The 15,854-nt window shown below is 52.5% G+C and overlaps 3 protein-coding genes across 3 annotated transcripts; all 3 read left to right on the top strand.

Annotated features, from left to right (window-relative positions):
• The first annotated feature begins 126 nt into the window (after window positions 1–126).
• POSPLADRAFT_1072498 (hypothetical protein) lies at window positions 127–2,411 on the top strand. Its single transcript, XM_024482518.1, has 13 exons — window positions 127–209; window positions 290–346; window positions 406–494; window positions 556–712; window positions 762–848; window positions 901–1,004; window positions 1,059–1,200; window positions 1,253–1,384; window positions 1,439–1,528; window positions 1,585–1,863; window positions 1,919–1,982; window positions 2,038–2,160; window positions 2,215–2,411. The coding sequence occupies exons 1-13, from the start codon at window positions 174–176 to the stop codon at window positions 2,352–2,354; spliced, it is 1,500 nt and encodes a 499-aa protein (XP_024344489.1). The 5' UTR covers window positions 127–173; the 3' UTR covers window positions 2,355–2,411.
• A 2,307-nt stretch (window positions 2,412–4,718) lies between these two features.
• POSPLADRAFT_1176598 (hypothetical protein) lies at window positions 4,719–8,917 on the top strand (the record flags this gene model as incomplete). Its single annotated transcript, XM_024488433.1, has 14 exons — window positions 4,719–4,796; window positions 4,852–5,191; window positions 5,240–5,344; window positions 5,397–5,563; window positions 5,636–5,842; window positions 5,898–6,152; window positions 6,203–6,371; window positions 6,421–6,629; window positions 6,686–6,847; window positions 6,904–7,195; window positions 7,247–7,388; window positions 7,439–8,068; window positions 8,125–8,356; window positions 8,408–8,917. 14 exons carry the CDS (start codon window positions 4,719–4,721, stop codon window positions 8,822–8,824), a joined length of 3,405 nt encoding a protein of 1,134 aa, XP_024344488.1. The 3' UTR covers window positions 8,825–8,917.
• A 405-nt stretch (window positions 8,918–9,322) lies between these two features.
• POSPLADRAFT_1068591 (hypothetical protein) lies at window positions 9,323–15,646 on the top strand (the record flags this gene model as incomplete). The annotated part of the gene is made up of 23 exons (XM_024482308.1): window positions 9,323–9,631; window positions 9,663–9,774; window positions 9,827–9,978; window positions 10,031–10,073; window positions 10,137–11,320; window positions 11,381–11,524; window positions 11,578–11,675; window positions 11,726–12,035; window positions 12,157–12,233; window positions 12,281–12,453; window positions 12,507–12,926; window positions 12,983–13,061; window positions 13,123–13,264; window positions 13,314–13,484; window positions 13,540–13,762; window positions 13,808–13,920; window positions 13,977–14,017; window positions 14,069–14,128; window positions 14,177–14,431; window positions 14,487–14,571; window positions 14,626–14,864; window positions 15,166–15,277; window positions 15,419–15,646. The coding sequence occupies 23 exons, from the start codon at window positions 9,323–9,325 to the stop codon at window positions 15,644–15,646; spliced, it is 4,770 nt and encodes a 1,589-aa protein (XP_024344487.1).
• Between the last annotated feature and the right edge of the window lie 208 nt (window positions 15,647–15,854).

The following is a 15,854-nucleotide window of genomic DNA, read 5'->3' as shown; positions in this document are numbered from 1 at the left end:
GAACGACGGCGGTGACGAACGTGGCGGCCGACGGAGTAAGTCGGGCAGGTCGCCGGATCCCACCGCAACGCACAAACTTGAGCTGAACGTGGCTGCACAGATGTTCTCACCATACAGTCGTAGTTTCATTTCTCAGCTTTCTTGGTCGTCGCACCTACTCGTGCTCGGGAACGATGAGTTTGCGTGTGCAGCTTGCGCGTAGACACTTCGTAAGTGACGCACGGGACGCGACATCTTTCTAGACTGCTCATGTGATTGCGCCTAATCTCGTCGGCCATACGGTCCTTAGCAGTCCGCCCAGAGGGTGAACAGTCTCAGATTCTTCTCTACGACCCGCTGCACTATGGTGTGTATGACAAGTACGTCTACGAGTGAGAGAGCATGCTCATGGGATGTCGGTCACAGAGCCAGAACGAGAAGTTCCGCGTAGAACGCGATACTTTCGGTGAATTGCAGGTTCCCGCAAGTCGCTATTGGGGTGCGCAGACACAGCGGTATGTCGTCGCGACCTCTATTGTGTCGGACTGAATGCTAGATCTGGTGCTACGCGTCTAGGTCATTACAGAACTTCGATATTGGCGGCCCAACGGAGCGGCAGCCACCACCGCTCATCAAGGCCTTCGGTGTGCTGAAGAAAGCTTCTGCCGTCGTCAATGAGACCTATGGCCTTGATCCCAAGGTCGGCGAAGCTATCCAGAACGCTGCCGACGAAGTAGGATCTTCCTGCAGAGACGCAGAACAAAGTAATTGACCCTTCTTAGGTCATCTCAGGCAAGCTTATAGACGAGTTCCCGCTCGTCGTTTTCCAGACGGGTAGCGGGACGCAGACTAATATGAACGTGAACGAGGTGCGTCAGGGTAGCGCTCCTTATGAGCGTTGCGCATTCTGACACGTTGCAGGTCATTGCGAATCGTGCAATTGAGATGCTGGGAGGCGAGCTGGGCTCGAAGAAACCCGTTCACCCCAACGACCATGTGAACATGAGTCAGAGTAGCAACGATACGTAAGTGTAGCATGTCACAATTTCGCGAAGACTAATTGTCTGGACGCCGTGAAGTTTCCCTACCGCTATGCACATCGCAGCAGTCACGGAGATCCACCACTCCTTGATACCTGCTTTGACTGAGCTGAGGGACGCCCTTGACGCGAAGGCAAGGGCTTTCGCTGACATCATCAAAATCGGACGCACCCACTTGCAGGTGTGCTACCCTTCCCCAGATGTTCTTCTCGAAAACCTACACAATTATACAGGACGCGACACCACTAACTCTGGGCCAAGAATTCAGCGGCTATGTTCAGCAAATCTCGAATGCCATCGACCGGGTACAAGCCGTTCTACCCCGCCTGAGCCTTCTCGCACAGGGAGGCACTGCCGTGGGGACGGTACGTCAATTTCGTGAGCATCATCGTCAAGCTGGTCATGACGCTTGTATCTAGGGCTTGAACACGAAGAAGGGCTTTGATGTCAAGGTCGCTGCTGAGATCTCGAGAATTACCGGTCTCGAGTTCAAGACTGCCCCGAACAAGGCAAGTAATTCCCATGATCGATCTCGACGGCATGCAATGTACTCACTTTACGATAGTTCGAGGCGCTCGCTACTCACGATGCGCTTGTCGAGGCTCACGGGGCTCTGAACGTCGTTGCATGCTCGCTCATGAAGATCGCGAACGATGTCCGATTCCTCGGCTCTGGACCTCGTTGCGGCTTCGGCGAGCTGAGCCTGCCTGAGAACGAGCCTGGCAGCAGTATCATGCCCGGCAAGGTCAACCCCACCCAGTGCGAGGCTCTGACCATGGTCGCTGCGCAGGTGATCGGAAACCAGACCACTGTTAGCATCGCAGGTGCTAGCGGTCAGTTTGAGGTATGTGAAACGATGTGGTCAGTGAACGAGCGCGCGCTCATGTCTTGTGATCAAGTTGAACGTGTTCAAGCCCGTCATCATCAAGAATGTCTTACAGAGTATCCGCTTGCTAGCGGATGGTATGTCGTCTGATAGAATCACAGATAAGACAATTTAGGCTCATATTACCGTCAGGCTCGAGGTCGTTCACGAAGAACTGCGTCGTTGGCATCCAGGCGAACGAGAAGCGCATCAACCAACTCTTGAACGAGTCGCTGATGTTGGCGACTATCCTGAACAGCCACCTGGGCTATGACAGTACGTACCCCTCGATGTCAACACACGTCGGCGCCTGACCATGTTGTCACGCAGATGTTGCGAAGTGTGCAAAGAAGGCGCACAAGGAGGGGACGACTTTGAAGGAGGCGACTGTGTCACTCGGGTTCCTGACGCCCGAGGAGTTTGACGAGAAGGTCCGCCCAGAGTTGATGTTGGGCCCCGACGAGCCGTGAGGCAGTACATAAGTTGTGTTGTGTATTAGATGACAATCGGATGTACGCTGTGACGCCAGCAGAGTGAATTGGACGTGAGAGTCACACAGCTGGGATATTATTATTTCGCGATATCCTTCACGAAGACGTGATGCTGTGAAGCCGCGGTTGAGAGACCCGATCATCCTGGCAAACAAGACGTCCTTCTCCGCCACGATCGGGGTCATTTGGAGATAGCGGGGTGTTGTGTGTGCCGACGTTTGGACCTCATTGCCATTGTGACGGTCGCACAGCTCATATCGGACCACCGCGTACACCGAGGAGCCGTTGTTGTAATTTTATGAATGCGGCAGGGGCGGGGGCGGGGAGCGGGTAACGAGCGTGTCACAGGTGTGACGGCCGGGATGGAAGCTCGGAGGAGGATTGCGATGGCCAAAAGAGGCAGCTGACATATTTGTAGCAACACCAAATCCAATGAGACCTGGCATGCTGGCCATTTTGCGGCTAAGCCTACGTATTCAGGCCCGGCCCCTCATCAATTCCCTGTCCTCTCCTCTCCCACCATCTCCAGCTCCTCCCTCCCCCTTTCCCCGCCGTCCCGCAGCCATTTCTTGCCACCAATCCGCCGTGCATGCGTTGACGACATCCAAGGTCCAACTTCTCGCGAGCATACACAGCCGCAGTGCTGTTCGACCGTCGTGACACAAGCGCTAGTCGCCTGCTCAGGCAAAAGCCTGCATAAAAGCTGTTGCCCCTCGACACCTCTCCCGAACTAGCTGCGGCGTCGTCTGACATTGTTCGCAATGTCCCTCAAACACATATTGAACGACGATCCGGCGCCCCCGCCCCATATCTCGACCCCTGCCGTTCACAGTACAATGTCGACGTCCTCGGCTGATACGGCGCCCGCGAGACAGTCTCCCCCAGCAGCGACAATGTCTCCCTCGCCGCAGACGCAGCATTATGCTCCCGTGCAGGCGCCGCGCGACTTGGACCAGCCAATGTCGTCGCGTGGTATTGCCTATCAACCTGCGCCTTCCCAAGAAGCAGGAGGTTGGGATCCTCATACTGGTCAATGGCGCTATCATGACGTTTCTCCCATGCAACTAGGAGGTGATCCATACCAGGATCACGACGGGTCGCAGTCCCCGACATTGTCCAATGGCAGTCAAAGTACGAGATTCCGGGATGGCTTGGCGGATAGCCATGGTAGGAAGAAACGTAAGGTTGCAGATGACGACGAGGATTATCAACCACCAGGACAGAAGCGTGTAAGGCCCAAACCCGTCCGCAGACGACACTGAACTGATGTCATTTTTCAGCCAACGCGACGCTATCCTACTCGTAGTCGTCAGCAACGCATGCAGACACCTGCTGAGGAGAATATGGAAGTAGAGGCACCAGTTGAACTCCCCCCTGAGCAGGCTGAAGAGGAGGCACGTCTTGTGTCGTCCGATCTGGAAGACTGCGAGGAAGTATGGGTCGCGGAACTCGGTAATTATATAATGGAGTCCCACAAGCGGGAGAAACAAGTAGAGGCATGGTTCTCTCGTTGGATCATCGTAAGTATCTGGTCTTATCATTGTATGTGCGATTTCTGACCCATCTGGACAGGAATGCGACTCTAGAACGGCCTACGACATGTCGCATACCTATAAGCAACGCATTGCACGAATACCACCACCGCCCCCACCGCCCCCACCACCTCAGCCCGCACTAGATCCAGAGATACTGCCCGGCCTACGCTCTCGTTCCCCACATCGTGTGGATGAATACGAAATAGGTCACAATGAGTTCTTAACCGTAATTGATGACGGTCATCGTCATGAATACGGGGCGGCGGCAGAGGACGCTGCACGTGAGTTAGAGGATTCTGTCCTCGGTAGCTCCTCAAGAAACAAGGGCAAGGGTAGGGATACAGGCAAGCGTCCGATCTATTCGGTGCAGGATTCAGAGAGCGAAGACGACATCCCGATCTCAAAAACTATGCCTGCTCACAAGAAGCGCAAGACTGCCAATGGTATCGCAGAAGCTGTGGAGGATGCAGGGGGCTTCCTGTCTGGCGCCGTCCCATCACCTTCGCATAAGCTGGTCTCCTCTGCTAGAGGCAAGGGCAAAGGCAAGCAGCGCGAGGATAGTGTGGATAGCATCTCTGCTACTCCCAAACCACGCAGAAAGCCGCGCAGAAGCAAGTATGACACGTTACCTCCATATACTCAAGAGTCGTTGGGTGTTACATCCACAGCGGGATCCATGAATGGAGACATTACGCCAGCTGCGTCGCGGCCAGCTTCCCCGGCCCTCACATCGGTCTCCGCGACGGTGTATGAGTTGGACGAGTCCATACCTCCGCTGAAGCGCGCGAAGAAGGTAGATGATGCGTTGATGCTAAAACGTGTCAGGACGCTCGAGGATGCCCAGCGTAAGGTCTGGACGAACATTGCTAGAAAGGAAGTTGTGAAGGTTAGCTGTTCTATTTGTCTAACCACGCGCAGACTTGTCTGATTCTCTGCGAAAGGTGTACAAGTATCATTCTCAGGGCTACCTCTCCCGCCAAACTCAGTCGAAGCGAATTGCGGTGCTGGCTTCAATACAGGCGCGCAAGCCATATACAAAGAGCGCCAAAGCCGTCAAAGACGTTCAGGCGAAGGGCAAACGCCTCATGCGTGAGATGCTTGTATTCTGGAAGAAGAACGAGAAGGAAGAACGGGATGTCCGGCGGCGTGAGCAGAAAGAGGCTATGGATCGCGCGAGGGTGGAGGAAGAAAAGCGCGAGGCCGCTCGACAAGCCAGGAAACTAGAGTTCCTGATCAGCCAGACGGAGTTGTATAGTCATTTCGTCGGAAACAAGCTGAAAAGTACGTTATCCTGTCTACCATCACGTCCTCGTTCTCATAATCACACAGCTGCCGAACTCGAGGGTGGAGACGCGGCACTGGTCAACGCACCTGCAGGTGCCGACCTTGCCGATTCGGAAGAGGGTACGCTGCAGGACCTCGATTTCGATGACGGTATGTGGCATTGCTCCTCATTTGCGCTGCTTTGTAAGTGACATCTATGCAGAGGACCACACGAACATCCACCGGCATGCGCGATACAACGCGCAGGCTGCCATTGCTCTCGCGAAGCGAAAGGCATTGGACTTTGACACTCAGGCTGCTCTCGAGCGCAAGACCAATGAGGCTTTAAAACTTGCGAAGCGGCAAGCGCATATCCGTGCAGACGAAGATGTCGAGGGCACAGGCTCCGGCTCAACGGGTACACCGCTCGTCGATCGTAAGTTCTGTGACCGTCCGATCCAGTGTCGGTTATCTAAATTGTCATTAGTGGACTCGGACGAGCTGAACTTCCAGAACCCGACCTCATTGACTGGGGAGCTGACGGTCAAACAGCCCAATATGCTCATGGCAACTCTCAAGGAGTACCAGCTCAAGGGCCTGAATTGGCTGGCGACTCTGTACGAGCAGGGTATCAATGGTATTCTCGCCGACGAGATGGGTCTTGGGAAGGTGGGTTAACACAGAGTGCAACGATATTGTCACGATTGCTAAGACCTCCCTCTAGACCGTACAGTCCATCTCATTACTGGCGTATCTCGCCGAAAAGCACGACATCTGGGGGCCATTTCTTGTCGTCTCGCCGGCATCCACATTGCATAACTGGCAACAGGAGATCACGCGATTCGTCCCTAAGCTCAAAGCTCTACCTTACTGGGGTAATGTCAAGGACCGAGCGACGCTGCGGAAATTCTGGAACAAGAAAGAGATCAGCTATGATGAGGACGCTCCTTTCCACGTCTTGATCACGAGTTATCAGCTAGTAAGCGATACTGTTCCACCTACTTTGCACGCTCTCAGCTCCGTTGGCAGGTCACGCAAGATCAGCAGTACTTCCAACGAGTCAAATGGCAGTACATGATACTTGATGAGGCACAAAACATCAAAAACTCGTCCAGTGCTCGGTGGAAGACCCTGCTAGGATTCCAGTGCCGGAATCGTCTTCTGCTGACAGGTACTCCTATCCAGAACTCGATGCAGGGTCAGCATCCATTTTCGTTTCAACAACTTAATGACTCATTGCTGTGTAGAACTGTGGGCCCTACTGCACTTCATCATGCCGAGTCTGTTCGACTCGCATGACGAGTTCAACGAGTGGTTCTCCAAGGACATCGAGAATGCTGCAGAAAACAAGGGGAGCAGGCTGAATGAGCATCAGTTACGGCGTTTGCATATGATCCTCAAGCCATTCATGCTGCGTCGAGTCAAGCGCCATGTGCAGAACGAGCTCAGTGACAAGGTGCGCTGCTATCAGCCAGCAAGTACCGTCCGTTGGTTGACATACCACGATCACAGATCGAGATAGACATCTATGTTGATCTCAGCGCGAGACAGCGTGCACTGTACAAGGCTCTGCTCGCGAATGTCTCAGTGGCTGACCTTCTTGAGAAAGCTGCGAATATCGGAGATGCTGACTCGGCTCGGTCTCTGATGAATTTGGTCATGCAATTCCGCAAGGTGAGTCCTGTCAGTGCGTCTTCGCATCTAGACTACTGACGAATGCGGTTTATCAGGTCTGCAATCATCCGGAGCTCTTCGAGCGTGCAGATGTGGTCGCTCCGTTCTCGTTCTCAGACTTTGGGAAGTCTGGCGCCCTCAATCGTGAGGGTGATTTTGTCCTGCTTCCGTACTCAACGCGCAATCCCATCGAATTTGCGGTTCCGAAGCTGCTATATGAGAGCAGCAGTCTGTTCGGCGAGCCGATACAAGACCCAGAAGTCGAGGGACGAGGCGACACAAGGAGAACCGCCCAGTTGATGAATATTTGGGCAACAGATTGGATTCACCGCTCATACTATGATAATGGTGGGCGCATATACCTTTTGTCTGACTATATCACTGACACCTGTGCGCTAGAAGAATCCACATTCTCATTTTTGAGGTTGCTCGACATTTCCCCAAGTGAAACCCACACTCTGCATACGTCTAATCTACTCCGACGGCAGATGCTAGTATCAGAGATGCGAGCCAAACAATCTGAGCTAGCACCGTACATCTGGTGAGTAAGTTGGGATCATGTTCAATCAATTGGCTAACGACGTCGTGAAGGGATGCGGACTTTGCTGCGCACAAGGCCCCTCACTCGTTCCGACTGCCATCCCGTATCATCGTACGTGATATCGAGGGCGGCGAAGGTCTACCGGAGCTTCAGTCTATCTCAGCCGAGGCTTGGATGTTGTCATGCTTGTCGCGGAGAGACCTCAAGTTGTTCACACCTCCTGTTGTTGCTCCGCCGATCTCACTATATTGCGCGGACCGCACCTTCGTCGATCACCAGGCACAGTTACTCGAGTCTCCTGAGGACTCACTTGCTCTGTTTGGTCTTCCACAATCTGCATGGAATTCGGAAGAGGCATGCTTGGAGTATCACCAGAAGTTGCCCGGTGTCCAACCATCCGGTCTCATTGGAAATTCACCTCCAGACCAATTGCCGCTGTCGACGATGCAAGTGCCCGAAGCGAAGCGACTCATTTACGACTCCGCTAAGTTGGCTCGTTTGGATTCTCTCTTGCACGAGCTGAAGGCTGGAGACCACCGGGTCTTGGTCTACTTCCAAATGACTCGTATGATGGACTTGATGGAAGAATATCTCATCTACCGACAATACAAGTACCTACGTCTGGATGGATCCTCCAAGCTCGAGGACAGACGGGACATGGTCATGGAATGGCAGACAAGGTTTGTCGCGACATGTTTTGTGCTTGCATAGGCTCGTCTAACCATAGCGACAACAGGCCTGATATCTTCGTTTTCCTGCTCAGTACACGTGCAGGTGGATTGGGTATCAATTTGACTGCGGCCGACACTGTCGTCTTCTACGATCATGACTGGAACCCTTCTAATGATGCTCAGGCTATGGATCGTGCACATCGACTAGGACAAACCCGCCAAGTCACCGTGTACCGCCTGATCACTAAGGGCACAATAGACGAGCGTATCGTCCAGCTGGCAAGAGTGAAGAAAGATGTAAGGGGGCTCCACTCGTTCCGTATATACATCATTTAAATTTGCGTGCAGGTGCAAGATATTGTTGTTGGCAACAAAAACTTCACAGATGTCACAAAGCCCAGCGAGATCGTGCAGCTTCTGCTCAATGAGGACCAACTAGCGAGTCTAGACGGCGCCAATGCTTCCGTCAAGGGCAAAGGGAAGAGCGTCCCAAGCTCGACGCAGGCCAATGGCAACGCTGTCCGCGACCTCTGGAACGATGAGGGCGACGAATTCTTTGGGCAACCAGCCTCAGCGCAGCCTGGTCCTGGTTCCAATGCGGATGGTGCCGACGACGACAGCGCGCCCCCTGCTCCTATCTCTACCGGCCGCGGGCGTGGTAGACGGCGTAAAGGAGAGGCCGCTGCCACTCGTGGGCATAAACCAGGACCTGGACGCGGAAGGGGGCGAAGGAAGGCTCAGATGGTGGATGTTGACGGGGAGTAGCTTGCCTGCGTGCTTAGCTTCGACTAGGTCTATATTATATATGTTGATCCATGCTCTGCATTCACTCGTTACTGTATTGAATTACGTAGATTTATGGTTATCATGCTTGTATCAGGACGCTATGTGTATGTTATCTGACCTCGGTTCGTTCTTTGATGTTGTACAATGCTGGTGCTAGCGGCGACCGCCGATCAATTGTCCCCCAAGGATGATCGAAACCAGTCCCGAGTCAGTGCTCAGATCCAAATCGTCCGCGTACATAACCCGTAGACGCAAAGTTCTCTTCATGCATCCTGACTGCCGACAACTCATGCGTGTCGTCTTTACGGCCGCTCTCACAAGAACTCCAACTGTCGACTGCATATAATCCTTAGTTGCTTCACCGTTGCTCGCTCCGAAGACCACTCAGGACAGTCGCTGCTACATACAGAATCGCCCGATTTGTTGGGGTCGCAAGACACCTAAGGCAAGGGGCGTTCCCGCAGATCCTCACAAACCATGGCAAAGAAAAAGAAAACACAGCTCAAGCCGGTGGTTAGGGGCTTTGCGACAACCTCTATCCCGAAGAAGGTCGTTCAGCCAAGTGAAGAAGAACGCGCGGAGGAACCCACTACCGCTACCACAGAAGATTCCCCTCCAGCAAAGGATGAAGGCACACCGTCGCAGGTCGACAAAACCGATGCGTCCACCGACAATGCAGGCACGCCTGAGGAACAGGCCTCGCAATCCATGATCGATAAGTACCAGGACAAGACGGAGAGAGAGGTTGTGAGAACTATCAAGGTATTTCGGTATTGTGCTATCGATGTGAGTGAACCCGAGCATTAACGGTTTGTAGGCAATCGACCAGGAACGGCGCCTTTCCTGTTCTCAAGCCCGCTTAGATCTGGACTCGACCTTTGTTGATCGGATACTTAGCCTAGCCCTAGACAGTGAATCTAGTAGCGATGGTAAACGATTCGTTCTTCAATCTCATACCGTCAGATCTAAACAGTGTTCTAGTCAAAACAACTGTAAATGGAACCGAAGAGAAAGCACTCGCGCGTCTGGCCATCACGTACGGAGTCCTGAGACGCCTAGGATTTCAAGAGGACAGGGTGGAAGAGTGCATCCGTGCCATCAATGGAGTTGACCTGGAAGAGGCCGCTGACTGGGTGCGTCGAATTATCTCTTCGAGGCTATGCAAACACTGAACACTTTCCTCAGCTCCATCTACATTGCAGTCTTGACGAACTAGGGATGCATCAAGGTATGCTCCCAGCGCTTGTGTGTATAGCTTAAACTAAATCTCAAACATCTGCACTTGACGCAGACGTGGACGGCACTCGGACACCTCCCAGTGACACTGCACAGACACCTCGGACGCCAAGTCTCTCCCAGTTTTCCCTTTCAAATGTGTCAACAACTCCATTGGGGACCCCGACCAAGAAGGATGCACGAAAAATTGGCCGCCTAGACGCAAATGCCCCGGCCTTTGTGCCTTCGGCCTTCATGAAGGTCGCGGAGCCAGGCGTCCCCAGCTACCCTGCCTCAGGGATCGAGACACCATCCTCCTCGAGCGACAGGGTTGCCTCTACCGTCTCCAGTTCAGGAAGTCATTCGCCTGTCGATGATCCAAATATAGAATACGTTCGCGTCAAGATGCAGATCTCGGAATTCACCACCCACCGACAAATGGATGAACAGCGTGATGCGGCCTTTTTACAGAGCCTCAAGCGCCGTCTCGAAGACATTAGACAAGATTACTTGTTTGATGCTACAGAGGCTGAAGCGCAATTTCGCATAGAACGTCAGAAGTCGCATGCTCAATTGCTACAGTCCCGGTTACGCGGCGCTACCGACAAGTCTGCTGCTGCACCGACATCTGAACCGCCCAAGCCCTGTGTGCCTCAGAAGCCCCTACCTGTGGAATCTGTGAACAAGTCTTCTACGCAGGATGTGTTTGACGAAGATGAAGATGGATCCTCGGATGGTTTATTTGCCATGCTGGAAGAAATGCCCGCAACAGAAGTCACGGATGAAGGGACAACGATCAGCGTTCGCGACATGGCTCTCCCCAAACATTGGTCTGGTCGAACGCCCAAAGCTTTGCTACACGAGCGGGTTCATAAGGTCGATCGATTTGCAATTGTCACTTACAGGGACATCTCTGGGACCAGTCGCGCGAAGAGGGCTGCTCTGGAAATACGCTGGCAAGACGGTAAGGCGGGTGCGTGGTCTATGGACAATGTCGCTTGCCATGATCAGTTCCAGGCGGAGCAGTACATTTCTACTGTGGCGTTGCACGCCCTATCATTTCCCAGCTCTGAAGGCTTTGCGCTTGGCAGTACCTCCGTAACGAGTAGTCAGACCTCGTTCAGACTGTTACCCGCTATCTACCGTGATCTGTGGGACGAACTCGAAAAGGGACGACTTAACCAAGACGAAGCTACAAATAGAGCTATTTGGGCAAAGCTGAGAGCGATATTGGAGCCAAAACTTACTGCTTCAAATAAGGTAGGTGCTCTTCAGCCAAGAGTCGGTAAAGGACCTCACTGAGTATATCCCTTGATACAGTCCAAGAACACTGGATCGGCGCTTGACGCCAAGGCCGGGAATGCATTTCAGTCGGCGTACCGTAATAGCGATGACCTTTCGCCAGAACAAATTAGCGCCGGGTTCCAGGCGCGTGCCTCAAGCTCAGCGTACCAAGAGATGTTGGTGAGTTATGCTCGCCTCAATGCAACAACTAAGTGTTCACCAAGGCGCAATAGCAACATCGCGAACAACTCCCAATTGCCAAGTATCGCAATGAGATTATGTCAATATTGGAGATGTCTCAGATACTCGTCCTTAGCGGTGAAACAGGATGGTAAGGTCGCATTTACTACTTTCATACTCACACTCAGCATATCCCTGCAGCGGAAAATCTACGCAGGTGCCTGCATTTATTCTAGAGGATCAACTGGCAAAGGGGAGGCATTGCAAGATATACTGCACGGAGCCGCGGCGAATTTCTGCCATCTCCCTCGCGCAGCGAGTCTCGAGAGAGCTTGGCGAGCCTGCTGGTGCAGTCGGAACGCCTAGTTCCATCGTTGGTTACTCGATACGACTGGAGAGTAACATTAATAGCCGCACGCGATTAGCGTATGTGACCAACGGTATCGCCCTGCGAATGCTAGAAGGCGGATCTGGTCAGGGTGGTCAAGGAACGGCTTTTGACGAGATTACGGTAAGAATATCCCTTTTGGCTGCTGAAGACGTTTATTGAATATTCTTGAAGCATATCATAATCGACGAGGTTAGACCGCTGCTGTGAACTCAGGGCCATTGAAACTCAACTCAGCTTCTAGGTCCACGAGCGAACGATTGAGTCGGATTTCCTCCTCATCGTTCTCAAGTCATTACTTCAAGAGCGTCCTGATTTGAAGTAAGGCTTATAACAGATCCCGAAATCATTTGACTAACGTTTGATAGGGTGGTCCTCATGTCAGCGACAGTGGATGCGGAGAAAATCTCCAACTACTTTGGCGGAACCCCTATCCTGAAGGTGCCCGGCCGAACGTTCCCTGTAGACGTCCGCTTCCTTGAGGATGCCATCGAGCTCACCAAGTGGAAAGTCACAGAGAACTCACCTTACGCCAGACGCGGTGAGCATACTGTTTAGAATGGTAGTCGGACGCTCATCATGACGTCTCCGTAGGAAAGGACAAGTTCAATCGCGGCAAGGGACGGATTGAATGGTCTGAAGACGTAGCGGCAGGTGATGACGACGATGAAGGAGACCAGCAAGAGAATGTGAAGTTGGAAAAGCGCTATTCTCCGAACACTGCCTCCACTATCAACACGCTCGATGAGCGGCTGGTACCGTACGATCTGATCGTCCGCTTACTGGAACACATATGCTTCGAAGACCTGGCGTATGCCAATTATTCTCAGGCGGTCCTGATCTTTATGCCAGGCATGGGTGAAATCCGCAAACTGAACGACCTCCTCATGGAGCACCCTCAATTCAATTCAGAGGAGACATTCAAGATTTATCCACTGCATTCGATGATCTCCAGCGAGCATCAAGGAGCCGTCTTCGACATTCCTCCACCAGGTGTCCGTAAGATTGTCATTGGTTCGTCATCCAGACGTTCATGGGGGTCGCTAGTTTCAAATGTCATTTTCTTTCAGCAACTAACATCGCCGAAACTGGTATCACGATCCCTGACATCACCTGCGTCATCGACACGGGACGACAGAGGGAGATGAGGTCCGTGTGCGATAATAGGTATAAGCTGATGAACATGACTGAGCTTCGCATCATTCTGTAGGTTTGACGAGAAACGACAGATCAGTCGACTGGTCGAGACGTTCGTGGCCAAGAGTAACGCTGCACAGAGGCGCGGTCGTGCTGGGCGAGTCCAATCCGGCCTGTGCTTCCATCTGTTCACCAAGCTGCGCCATGACACAAAGGCATGATGTCTCTGTCGGCATACATTATCCTTACTCACCCTATAACTAGATGGCTGCCCATCCAGATCCTGAGATGATGCGACTGAGTTTGAGTGATCTCGCCCTGCGCATCAAGATCATGAAGGTGAAGCTAGGATCGTCCATCGAGGACGTTCTGTCGAAGGCACTAGACCCACCTCTCGCCGTCAACATTCAGCGAGCTGTGTCTGCCCTAGTTGAGGTACGTTCCTGTTCATTCACTCGGGTAATTGTAGCTCACAATGGTCTGTATGCAGGTCCGTGCTCTGACACCATCCGAAGACATCACACCCATGGGCCGCCTCCTGAGCAAATTACCAACGGATGTCCATCTCGGCAAATTCCTACTCATCGCCAGTCTCTTTCGCTGTCTAGATCCAGCTTTGACGATCGCTGCCACTCTCAATGCGAAATCGCCATTTATCTCGCCATTAGGGCACGAGCAGGAGGCTGATCGCGCGAAGGGGTCCTTTAGAGTCGGTACGTCGACATGAAACCGAAGTCGCATGCAGACGACTGATAAAGGACTAGAAAACTCTGATTTCCTTACTATCCACAATGCCTTCGCTAGCTGGCGCCAGGCGTGTGCGAACGGTATCGGCCGGAAGTTCTGCAAGACAAATTTCCTCAGTTATCAGGTATGCAGCCGTACATGGACGTATCACGTTAGCACCACTGATACGATATCATACAGAATCTCCAACAGATCGAGGAATTGCGACAACAGTTTCTGGGGTAGGTTCATTTTTTATTGTGCCATCACTCATAGCTTAAGATAAACGACAGTTATCTCGTTGATTCGTCGTTCATCCGTGTTGACAATAGCTTTGTGCGAGAGCTTAGCAGGTCAGTCTGGCGCAATATTTCCCCGTCACTCTAATGACGAGGTCGCAGAGCACGTTATGGTCGCGGTAGGACGCGCTTCGTTCCCGTGCCTCCAGAGCTCGAAGTCAACACGGGAAACGCCTTCATGCTTAACGCCGCCCTTGCAGCCGGACTCTTCCCGAAGCTCTTATCAATAGATCCAACAACCGGAGACATGAAGACTGTCAGCAACAACCAGGTGGCGTCCTTTCATCCGTCTTCAGTGAACTTCGGCAAAAGAGCGAGAGAATTCGGGGTAAACTACCTCAGCTATTTCACCCTCATGTGAGTCTCAAATAGGTATGATATCGAGCGAGTATTCACCTCCTGGCGTGCTCAGGCACTCGAAGAAACTATACGCATGGGAAACAGGACCAGTAGACGACGTCGCCATGTTGCTACTTTGCGGCGAAGCAGAATTTAAGGTGCGTCTAAGAAGTTTTTGAGGGAATGTAGACGTCATATATCGAGGCCTGCAGCTGATGTCCGACATCGTGTACGTTGACCGCAAGATCAAGTTCCGTGTGCAGCCCAGGTCGGGAATTGCGCTCAAGATCCTTCGCAATCACCTGGCAGACCTGCTGTCAACCCAAATGCGCATAAAGCCTCTGACCGAATCCCAGACGCTCTGGGACGATGTCGCGATGATGGTATTGGGGAAAGTAAAACCTCGCGAGCCAGGGGAGTATCAAGAGAACATCACACTTGTGGTAAACAGGTAGTGGACCACATATCTATCATTATTTGCTTTGAACTTGCAATGTTGAATTTGACATCATGTACTTGTCCTCCCTCTGCTCGATGATGTATGCGACTGCCATAGCCGAGATTGTAGCTGAGCACAACGCATCCATTGGTACCAGTATACATTGTGCGTGTCATGACATAGCATAAGGATAACGCCTGTAGCGGAAAGCATGAAGATAACGACACTATGACACCGCGACACTACTCCTCTTCCTCCTCATCAGCCGCGCTCCTAAAATCACATGTTAGCATCTGCCTCATGGTCGCTCAAGATCTGCGAACGTACTGGATATTGTAGAAGCGGAGCTGATACGAGTCCTTCGACGCTGCGACGACCCGGATCCAGTCACGGAGGGTGTTCTTCTTGAGGAACTTTTTGGTCAGGTACTTGAGGTAACGCTTGGAAAGTGGGACGCTCGATGACACGGTAATCTTGACATCGCCTGGAGTAGACTTCAGCGCCTCAAATCTTCGGCGAGGCCTATAGTACGTACCATCCCGAGCAATCTTGATGTTCTCGCCAAGCTGACCAGTCTTGCCATCGACCTTGATACGGTCGTACAAGTATTTCTCGAAGGCCGCGCCGTCAAAGACACCGTCACCAGCCGGGCGGGAGTAGTCAATGACGAACTTGTGCTTAGCAGCAGCGGTTTTTCCAGAGGCGACCTTCGGCTACGAAAGAAGACAAAGAGAAAGGAAACCCAGCATGAGCCTACTGAGAAGATAACTCAGCAAAGCGGTACTGGGGACTAACCATCTTGACGGCTGGAATGAGTCCTGAGGAATGAATGTATCGACTTCGACAATTTCGATCTGGGACAAGATACAAGAATCACGTGGAGGGCAACTGTACAGTTCCCCTCTGGTGTTCTCACGAAGCGGGATTCTCCGTACACCACCCGGATTAGGGATAGAGATCTAGGGATTTTCCTTGCTTGCATTCCGCGTGTCTGATCGGGTT

The sequence above is a fragment of the Postia placenta genome (genome assembly GCF_002117355.1).
Source record: "Postia placenta MAD-698-R-SB12 unplaced genomic scaffold POSPLAscaffold_1, whole genome shotgun sequence".
In the NCBI taxonomy this organism is placed as follows: domain Eukaryota; kingdom Fungi; phylum Basidiomycota; class Agaricomycetes; order Polyporales; family Adustoporiaceae; genus Rhodonia; species Rhodonia placenta.
The sequence above is the reverse complement of the archived record's forward strand: the minus strand, read 5'-3'. Positions and strand labels throughout refer to the sequence as shown.